The sequence below is a fragment of the Solea solea genome, chromosome 3 (genome assembly GCF_958295425.1).
Source record: "Solea solea chromosome 3, fSolSol10.1, whole genome shotgun sequence".
Classification (NCBI taxonomy): Eukaryota; Metazoa; Chordata; class Actinopteri; order Pleuronectiformes; family Soleidae; genus Solea; species Solea solea.
This window is the reverse complement of record NC_081136.1, coordinates 528,148-539,102: the sequence shown is the minus strand read 5'-3', so window position 1 is coordinate 539,102 and position 10,955 is coordinate 528,148. Positions and strand designations below refer to the sequence as shown.

General features: G+C 42.3%; 1 protein-coding gene across 2 annotated transcripts; it reads right to left on the bottom strand.

Moving 5' to 3' along the window:
• Positions 1–1,111: 1,111 nt before the first annotated feature.
• Positions 1,112–10,884, bottom strand: lhfpl3 (LHFPL tetraspan subfamily member 3). 2 transcript variants are annotated; one of them, XM_058625665.1, is made up of 4 exons: positions 9,842–10,882; positions 2,926–3,156; positions 2,074–2,136; positions 1,112–1,459 (listed from the first exon to the last, which is right to left on the bottom strand). In XM_058625665.1, exons 1-3 carry the CDS (start codon positions 10,281–10,283, stop codon positions 2,114–2,116), a joined length of 696 nt encoding a protein of 231 aa, XP_058481648.1. In that variant the 5' UTR covers positions 10,284–10,882; the 3' UTR covers positions 1,112–1,459; positions 2,074–2,113. The 2 variants fall into 2 exon arrangements, with proteins under 2 accessions (XP_058481648.1, XP_058481649.1); XM_058625666.1 differs by lacking the exon at positions 2,074–2,136 and having other exon boundaries at positions 9,842–10,884.
• Between the last annotated feature and the right edge of the window lie 71 nt (positions 10,885–10,955).

Below are 10,955 nucleotides of genomic sequence, written 5' to 3'. Positions count from 1 at the left end.
CAAATCCATACAGAAAAGGTTCAAAAGTGAAGAAACAACCGCGATGTTTTAGATGAAGAGTTTTTTTTTAAAAAACATTTAAAGTTTAAAGTGAACTAGCCTAAAACTTGCGCTAATAAACCTATAACGTGCAGCTAGCAAACGAGCCTGCTCCACAAGTTGTGATAACTTTGCATTTTTTAACTACTTTGTTCAATTTTGTCTGAAGCTAAGTGCCTTCTTTTAGCTAACAGTCAAATAGTCTTCAAACTCAGTAACATGAATAGTTTTAATTCTCTATTTTCATAGAAGCTAGGTGACTGTTTAGCTTAAACTAAGCTAACAGCCTAGCTAGTGAATAAGCCCACTCGCCATGACATTTTAGCACAAAAGGTGTCAATGTTATGTTTTTAAAGTCACATTTACAGTTTAAAGTAGTTTGACAGGGTTTTCTTTTAGCTGTAGCCTCAAACCTATGCTAATCAAGCTATTATCGTGTAGCTAGCAAACAAATACTTGTGATAACTTTGCATTTTTTAAGTGTTTTTAAGTTCAATTTTCATTCAACTCTTTTTTAAGCTAACAGTCTAACAATAGTCTTCAAATTCTTTTCAGTAAGAATCATTTTAATAGAAGTTAGACGACTGTTTATCTTAAACTAAGCTAACAGTCTGTAGCTAGTGAATAAGTGAATAGTGAATAAGTGAATAGTGAATAGACCACTGTCAGTGACATTTTAGAGTTTTGTTTTCGTTTCATTGGAAGTTTTGTCAGATAATGAAAAAAGAGAAACTTTTCAAATGAGTGTCTTTTGGCCGTTTTTACATCACAACAGCGTCAGATTACAGATTACAGATTACAGTAATGGCACACACTAATATGAGTCCATAAGACAACGCACGTGGGACATAATCAACATATAGCTGTACACAGATAATAGTATTGATACGTTTGATGGTTGTTTTTTTTTTTAATCTAGTTAGTGAAGTTTTTATTTCTTATATACATATCTTTGCAAAAACGTCACCATTAAAACCTCTGACGTCTTGTTTTTGTCACGTCAAACACTGAATAAGAAGAAGACGTCACTGTCCTTCCAGTTTGTTTGTACAGTCCACAGATGTCTTGTCCTGAAATGTCCTGACGGATGTCACTGAGTCCCATGAAGACTCTTTTTCTTTTGTTGCCCACACACAGCTGAGCGTGAACGACGGCAGCTTTCCTCACATGGACACGCGGCCCAACAGGTACATTCAGACAATTCTGTATTTTTGATGGAGGACGTGAGGTCGTCCCGGTCACCTCCACACGGCCGCGAGGTCATCTTTGTCCAGACGACAAGGACGACGACGACGACGACCTCTTCTGGAGAAGTTTAATTCTTCTATGAACTCTTCACACATCAGCTCTGCATCCACAAGACGGACGAGGAGAGAGAAGCTGGGTCCTGGAGTAACGTGTCACATCTCGGCAGAAAGACCTGGAAGCACAAAGGAAAGTCAGTCGTCTGCACTTCAACACACTTACAAACACCGGTTTTTTATGCTTTTTTAATTTAATCCCAGCTAAACTGGTTATTATATGAATGAAAAATCTCAAAGAATCATATTATTAATAATGATGTCGATGTCTCATCACAGAGCAACATTCTATTCATCTATTCATTTAACTAGAATGCATTTATTTCATTCTAATGTTTGCAGTTTAACTGAATACGAGTGAGATTATAACAATAACAATAGTTCACACAGGGTTACGTTACAAGCGTCACATGGCGACCACAACGTCAACACATTTATGTCCAGACTAAATCCTACTGTTGAAGTAGGAAAATACATGTTATCTTAACTTAACTTAACTTAACGTAGCAGTGGAGTTATGATCATTATTAGGATTCTATTTTTGAGCGTGAAACTTGAATGTAACTGGGATTATTTCACTTTATGAATGTGACCAGGTTTTGAGTTTTTCTTTAATAAAGAAAAACTGATCAAATAATTCACATCTCTTTGAAATGTTCACCATGTTTTTGGCCTAAAAAGAAGTTTTGTCAGTTTTTCCTCAGATTAAAGAACATTTCACTAACTTTCTCACCTGTGTTTGTTTGTGTGACTGTTTTTCCTCCGTCTTAAAGTTAGATGGCGTTGTTCCCGGTCTCTGCAGGAGAGACGGACGTTTGGTGAGTATGGAGCCAGTTTACTAAACTTCATGAAAACTCAAATTTTAAAAAAAACTTTTCGTAAAATGAAATAAAAGAAGAAACTAGAGTAAAAACGATTAATTAAACTGAATCTTTTGTGGATTTATTATGACTTTTGACTGAAAACTCACTCCATGTTACAAAAATAAAAACTAATAAAAATAACACATTTGAAAAACAAAAAGTCAAAACTAAATAAAAACTCAACTATTATGAATAACCTTGTTCTGGAGAATGTTGAACCACCTCTCTCCAGCAGGTAGCAGTGTTGTATAAAGGTGGCAGTGTGTGTGTGTGTGTGTGTGTGTGTGTGTGTGTGTGTGTGTGTGTGTGTGTCTAATGTATGCAAATGAATAACTGGTGCATGTGGAACCATGTGAGTCAATGTGTGTGTTCCGGTCTTTTGTGTTTGAGCTGAAATCAAACGTTTTTTTCTTTTGTTTCTGTTTCAGCGATAATTACTGAAACCACAGCGTTCTAAAAATCGACACAAATGAATACAGAACAAACCACCATGGACCACAACTGTTTCCATGCTGGTCTGAGCTGGTCTGACCAACACCAGACCAGCACTGATTAAAGGCACTGAGGTCACATGTTTGTTAGTTCTTCTAAAGTGAGAAACAAAACGGTTCTGGAGCCACAACAACAGTGTTCCCCAGTCCTGGTCTTCAGGGACCCGGGTCCGGCATGGTTCAGAGCAGAGAAACATGTGAAGCATGCAGGACACAGGATGCTGCTCTTACTTTCTCCCAGCAGCTCGTCAGACATCAGGCTGTCTTGGCGGTTTCCCAGGACGAAGGCGAGGAAGGAGAGGATGAGAGCGTCCATGATGCCCATGATGGCCAGGATGTAGGCCCAGCGCACCGAGCAGGCGCCCAGCGTGTACTTGTCCGTCTGCTCGCCGCACATCCTCTTCACCTCGTCGCTGTCCCAGCCGTCGGGGTAGATCATGCAGCCGAGGATCAGACACGTGCCTGCGTCACCGGAGCACAGACGCACACTTTATTACACCTTTATTACACCTTTATTACACCTTTATTACACCACGTGGAAATGACGCACACGCCACTGTACTTTACTTAAATAATAATAATAATAACAATAAATAAATGAAGACATACATCAACGTTAAAATACGGCCGTGTAAATGTCAGCGACAGACTTTTCACAGGAGGCAGATTTATTCTAATTAAATATGCTTCACACTTCACAGTGACGTCACTTGTTACTACGTTATTTATAATCCATTTGAAGCTCATGTACCAATGTTGGCACACGTACCACAGTTTGAGAACCACGGTCATTATATGAACATCATGTACAGAATGAAAGGATTTCTTGTTTTCAGTCAAATATTCACACAAAGTTTGGTTTTGAATCCAAAAACATGAGCGTGTGTTTTTAACAGTGTGAGAGGACAGCTCTCCCTCCCTCTCTCTCTCTTCTCTCTCTCTTCTCTCCCTCCCTCTCTTCTCTCCCTCTCTTCTCTCTCTTCTCTCCCTCTCTTCTCTCTTCTCTCTCTCCCTCCCTCTCTTCTCTCTTCTCTCTCTCCCTCCCTCCCTCTCTTCTCTCCCAAAATAGATTTCGTTTTTATCGGACTGTCGGACAAACAATATTCCGTTCATCAACAAACAAAAGCTTTAAGAAAATACATTTATGACGGAACAAATGTTTGATTTTAATATTTAAATCTTCTGATCTTAACATTTCTTTTAAAATGAACACTAAACAATAACTGTTTAATAATTGTTAACTGAATAAAAAAAAGCTGATTCACAACATTAGCGCTCAGTACGTAGCCTCATAGCAAGCTAGCCATAAAGTTTACGCAGCTAAAATGAAGAAAAAAAGATAGAAAGTGACATCAAAGTCAATAATAGATAAATTCTTAGTTAAAAGCAGTCAAGACAATCTTTAAAGTGCATTTGTTTTCTTTTCTTCAGTCACTTCGCTCTATAGCTTGCGCTAAGCTAATAGGCTATAGCAAGTAAACAAAGCCATTTCCCTCAGAACGTTCTTCTTTCTTTCTTTGCTTTAAAGGTGTAATTTTCTTCTTTTTAAAAAAATAAAATAAATTAATAATCATCACATCACATATTTAAGTCAAACTTGTTTTTATTTTACTTCATAGCTTAAGATAATAGCCTGAAGCTAATAAAGTTAAATTAACTGCATATTAAGTTTTTGGTTTTGCTGCAAAACAAATACATTTAAATATATTCCACTCTTTCTTTATTGACACAGAAAAACTGATTTATTCATTTATTATTCAATTATTTATTTATTTATTCTCTAACAGGAAACGAGGAAGAGGAAGAAGAAGAAATCCTTCAGTGTGTTTGTGTTTAAATGTGAGGAGACGACGTAAATGAGGAAGAGAAGAATCTCAATGAAGCTCATTTGAGACATGAAGGGAATGAAAGTGGCTGTTTAAAAATGCAGCACTTCACTCAGGAGGAGACGAAGAAGAAGAAGGAGGAGGAGGAGGAGGAGGAGAGTTGGCAGCTTCCCGAGCCGTGAGCTTGTCCTCATTGAGCTCATCACCAACGCAGAATGAAATGTAAGTGAGTTTTTCTAAAGTCTGACAGTTAAACACACGTTTATGTGAGTATTTGTATTTGTGTTGTACTCGCTGATACTGAACACGACGACTCTGATGTTTCAGTATTTTACTGAAGTCTTCGTCGTCGTTCAGAGGAGAAAACGCGACTTGTTCAAAAGAAACTCTTAAATCATCAAAGTCCATCTGACGCACAAATGTGAGAACAAAGCCCTGGAAATTATGGGATGCTTTGAGCACAATCTCAGCTTTTCTTTCCTGTTAATCTGCATAAAAGTGATGATGATGAGGAGGAGGTGTTGTTTGAGGACACAGGAGACGATGTCTGACGCCGTCTCACGTCTTTGAAGTCGAGTGTCACGTGGAAAAAATCGTCCTCTGAGTTTTAATTAAAGCTTCTTTTTTTCTCATGTTTGGGAGGAAGGAGGTCGCTCCAAATAGAACTTGGATGAGGAAGATGCTGCGTCGCCATGGAGACGGGCTGAACTCCTCAGCTGCTCGACACTGGTTCAGACCACGATCACGTCTGTGTCTCCGTCCTGATGTAGGACAACAACAACAACAACACATTTTAATGTGTTGTTGTTGTTGTTGTGTTGTTGTTGTTGTTGTGGGGGTGGTGAGTGTGTTTCCTCTCCGCCGGTCTCGTCAGTCGCGCCGCGGGCTCTTGCTCTGGTCAGTGTCACATGAACGTGATCTCGTGTCTCGTTATGATGATGATGATGATGATGATGATGATGATGATGATGATGATGACGACGATGATGATTCTGTAAAGGGTTCAAATATCAGCAGTGACTGAAGATGAAGGCTCACTGAGCTCGTAGAAGGCCGACGTGTGTCTCTCTCTGAGTTTGTGAGCGTTACTCCATCGTCATGTCAGAGTGGAACCATGTGAGACGACGGCAGGAGAAGCTCCTCCCATGTTCTGGGTGTGTTCATCATCAACTCTAAATTCATGTGATCATTTCCCAGAGTTGTTTCCTCCGTCCTCTCGTGATGGATCACGCTGCAGAGTTCCTCAGGTCTCACCTGAACAAGTGGCTCTTCTTTAAGGATCAGCCAAGAAATCGAAGCTCTGCACCGTTGCCATGGCGACGCCTTGAACTGCAACTAGGGTGCATCAATTCCCAAAGTGTGTCCTCACTGTCTGCAGCTCCTCAGGGACGGGAATGATGGGATGCTGCCGGCGGAGGCAGCGGCAGCCCTGACGGAGTGTCGTTTCCATGGCAACGAGCGAGCGCAGGAATGTGTGGCACACACACACACACACACACACACACACACACACACACACACACACACGCTCAGCCTGTGCTCTGTGATCCATGACTTCAAAAATATGTGTAAACAAACACACACGCACACGCACACACAGGGTCTGGTTTCCATGACTTCAGAGGACCTCACATCCACTTCATTTCCTTTCCTGGAAACTTCACTCATTCATAACATTCATTCATTCATTCATTCCCTAAAGCTAATTCTAACCCTGACCCTAAAACCAGGTCTTGAGTCCCTGGTTTACTTCCACGAGCCCCAAAGTGCACGTCGTATATCGCAGACCCTGGTATGCTGTAGTATCCCACTTCACCACTTCACCATCAGGTGTGTCACTCTCGTTCTTTGTTTGTTCGTGTTTTTCACAGATGATGTCATCGTTCAAAAGGATCATCACTAACTTCTCTGTGTTCTCAGGCTCAATATGTGACGCTGTCCCTTTAAAATCCTCAACAGTCAAAGGAGGTGATCCACTTTCTTAATCCTCACACACGCACACACACGCACACACACAAGCACACACACACACACACACACTGTCTTTCATATTTCGGTTTCCTTTTTTTGACTCGCTGTGAAACGGCAGCGTGACCTCTGTGACCTCTGCTACTCTCTGCAGGCCAGGAGGACACAGACGGCCGAGAGGACACAGCTGGACACTTGGAGACAGAGCAGTGTGTTTGTTCAGACCAAAACCTGGTCCTAATGAGGACAGAACCTCATTTCTGAGGAGCTGATGAAGTTTAGGGCTGTGTGCGAGTGTGTGAATGTGTGCGTGCGTGCGTGCGAGTGTGTGTGTGTGTGTGTGTGTGTGTGCGTGTGTGTGCGTGTCATGATGTCACGTCACTGTAAAGCCTCTCACACTGTTCCAGTCCTTCATGATACGAGGATAAGGAGCGAGCTCATGTCATTAGCTCTCTGCTTTACTTTTAAATGGAACACTTTGTACATCAGGTTTAAAACTGTGGATTATAATCTGATCAGTAAAACTAAATGTATACAGAGAGACTGAATGAATAGAAGTGTTTAAATAATACAAAAATACAAGATTATTTTTTACCTAAAAAGTATAAATGAATGTTTTCAGTCGATATCGATAATAAATATTTGAAAATGAAGCAGTTTATCATGACTTTAAACTTGTTTATGGACAGAAAATGGTAAGAATTTATCAAACAGGAACATTTCTGCATTTATGAAGACTGTGTTGTAACATTGTTATCACGTTATATGAAATAATGAGGTCACATGTGTTTTGGAATATTTCACGTCATCTCCTTCGTAACGGGAAATCCTTCGCCGTCAATTTATCCGACAGCGGGAACACGGACGTGAGTGCAGTTTTTAAATAAACAATAAACATCCGTTTGGGCCAATATTGGCTAAAATGAATGATCAGATATCTGTAAATATACCCCTGATATGACTTTAACTGTAATCTAAAGATTATTTTCATTTTTGATGAAGCTGTTGATTTAATCGATCATGTTTCTCATTAGTGATGGAAATCGGTATCATTCGTCAGTATCGGTCAGTATCAGTCAGTATCGGTCAGTATCAGTATGAGTAAGTATCGGTCAGTATCGGTCAGTATCAGTATGAGTAAGTATCGGTCAGTATCGGTCAGTATCAGTATGAGTAAGTATCGGTCAGTATCGGTCAGTATCAGTATGAGTAAGTATCGGTAAGTATCGGTCAGTATCGGTCAGTATCAGTATGAGTAAGTATCGGTCAGTATCAGTATCAGTCAGTATCGGTCAGTATCAGTATCGGTCAGTATCAGTCAGTATCGGTCAGTATCAGTATGAGTAAGTATCGGTCAGTATCGGTCAGTATCAGTATGAGTAAGTATCGGTCAGTATCGGTCAGTATCAGTCAGTATCGGTCAGTATCAGTATGAGTAAGTATCGGTCAGTATCGGTCAGTATCAGTCAGTATCGGTCAGTATCAGTATGAGTAAGTATCGGTCAGTATCGGTCATCTTTTTTTAAAACAAGTGTGAAACTGAGCGGCCACACGACGCACACATGCTTTGGTCAGTGAGAGCGTGATGATGCATGGAGCGGACAGCGAGTCGTCTCTGAGTCTGTCACAGTGAACAATAACACAACTGAACACAACTGAATTACAACACTCCAGCTGCAGCTTGTTGTCTTTTTTAGTAAAGCAACATTTGGATCAATAAACCTCCAGCAAGCAAATGGGCTTTTTATTGACTGGACTGAGCGGCAGCTCTGAGGCTCTTAGGAGGCCACGAGGAGGGGAGGACACGAGGAGGGAAGGCAGCGAGGAGGGGAGGTGGCTCTCTGCTGTTGGTCAAACAACCAGGAAATGGAGTGAGTGCTTGGAAGCGCTTTAAGAGCACTTCCAGTTACCTCACCTCTGATTCTGTGGCTTTCTGCTGATACCAGGTGCACAGACACACTTAACAGGTGCACAGACACACTTAACAGGTGCACAGAAACACTTAACAGGTGCACAGAAACACTTAACAGGTGCACAGACACACTTAACAGGTGCACAGACACACTTAACACAGGTGCACAGACACACTTAACAGGTGCACAGAAACACTTAGCTGCAGGATGGAAGATATCTTTTACTGTGTCTCAGTCAGCAGTAAATGGTTTGGATGGTCACTGGCAGTGTTTGGTATAAAACAAAGATTCTGATGCTGTGAGTTTGATATTTCCAGGATCACATCAGTGTTACAGTGTAACGCTATAATGATTCATTATGAGAGAATTGATTTCAGTTATTGATCCGAGGAACACAAACATGGACGCATTAGAGCATCAATAACATTTTAGTGAGCGTGGGGATGGATGGGTGTGCCCTTCCTTCTCTTTTCATGTTCATTATTAAGAGGAAATTAAGAGGTATAATATAAAGGTCACATTATACCTTTTATTTTTCCAGCAATTTCATGAGGTTTTGTTATATATAAATTTTGAATCACTTATCAAAGAAATGTCTGCTTTGCCAATAACACCGACACAGACGGCACAAATCTGTCTCAGTTGTCTTTGTTGATATATGACGATGTCCAGGATATAATGTTGGCAAAAATATGCTTTAATTAATCAATACACGCTCCCATCGTGCCAAAAAATGATCCCACGACACGATAAACGCGATTGTCGCAGTACGCTGTGAACTCAGAATGCGGGAAACAGAACTTCCCTATATTATCTTCATACACACAAACCCCGCCCCCAAAACGACTCTAAACGCTGATGCCTCTGCACACACTGGCACCGCCCATTTACAGATGACGGACGCAGCATAAAAAGAATGTCATATTGTTTTTGTTCATGATAAACAAACACACTGCAACTTTAACCCTGCTTTATCCTCAGGTGAGGTCACAGGTCACGACCTGCAGGTGGGTTAGGGTTAGGGTTATTCCCTCTGACATTTACACCTGTGGTCAAGTGAGAGCAGATGCCTCAAACGTGCGCCTTTTAACATCAAGTTATGATTAAATTAAAGATGAAGTTTGCATCATATATACGTTTATATTGTGTTAACTATTTATCGGCACATATCAAAAAGAAGACCTTTTTTTTCACTTGACCGCCCCCTACTGGCCAAACTAGATGCTCAAAATGAAACTCTGCATGTTCTTGGACTGAGGGAGAAAATGTGAAGAACATGCAAACTCTGTTGAACCAGGATTTGAACCAGCGACCTTCTCGCTGTGAGGCAACAGTGCTAGACACTACTCCCCCATGTAGCCCATACATGAAACTAGTAATGAAGAAACAAAAGTTTGTGTGAATGAAGTTTCAGCATGCCAATAATATCGGTCCACTTACCTGCAGCCAGCTGCATCCAGCCGCAGATCTTGTACACGGTGCCGGTGCCGCAGAAGAAGAAGAGCGCGAAGCAGCCGATGCACGAGAGCACGAGCGCCATGGACATGCCGATGAAGAAGGAGGCGGCCTTGAAGGCGCTGGACGGGATGCTGCTGAACTCCGTGAAGCTGCCCTGACACGTCAGCTCTCGGGACAGCCCGTTACCGATGCAGTAGTGGAACAGACCGAAGTAGCCCGCCTGCGGGGTGTCCGCGCCGTCCCCGATCCAGTAGGGCTGGATGAAGCACACCACGTTGACGATGGCGAAGAGGATGGTGAAGATGGCCCACAGGACGCCGATGGCGCGGGAGTTGCGCACGTAGTTGGTCTGGTAGATCTTGGCAGCCTCGGATGCTGGAAGCATGGTGGTGGTGCTGGCGATGCCGGGGGCCCCGGGGACCATATCCTCCGTGTGCGTGTCCGTGTGAATGCAGGAGTCAGCTCGTGGATCACCTCGCGCGCGTCCTCACGCAAGAAACGTCTGTCGCAGCGGTGCCTTTGATCCAGTCCCGCACAACTCGTCCAAACGGATGTTTATTTGTCCTTCTGTCTTCGGTCCAGTGGTCACAGCATCGCCGCTCTCATGTCTCCATGACAACCTCTCCTCCGGTTTTTACTCCTCACTCTGCAGAAACGACAGGCAGGTGCGCTCGTGGAGCTTCACGCGCCTTCCATCCATCCATCCACCCACCCACCCAGAGGAAGCCCGTGGATGTATCCCGCATTAGTCCTCGTAAAATTACCGATCAACCGTGTCTTTTCCGTGATTGTTCTCCCACAGACGCACAGGCTCGTGTCTGTGAAACGCTGACACGCTCCGTGTGTTCGACAGCAGCAGCAGCAGAAGCAGCAGAAGAAGCAGCAGCAGCAGCTGAATCAGAGTTTGAGCAGAGCCGAGCAGGATTTTATTACAGGACCAGCCCACATCCTCTAATCCCAGTGTGACGTGTCATTACACCCGCGAAATCTTAAACAGACACTGAGGGAAACAAGTAACGTCTATGACGTCAAAATAACAATAAAAACAAGAATAATCTTATTGTTTGTCTCGGTCTTTTATTTGGTTTATTTTTAT

Coding starts and splice junctions, on each gene's coding strand:
- lhfpl3 (XM_058625665.1), bottom strand. CDS start 10,283: ATGGTCCCCGGGGCCCCCGGCATCGCCAGCACCACCACCATGCTTCCA. Junction 3,157..9,841: donor CTGGATGCAGCTGGCTGCAG/GTAAGTGGACCG, acceptor CCGGTGACGCAG/GCACGTGTCTGATCCTCGGC. Junction 2,137..2,925: donor TGACGAGCTGCTGGGAGAAA/GTAAGAGCAGCA, acceptor TCTCTCCTGCAG/AGACCGGGAACAACGCCATC.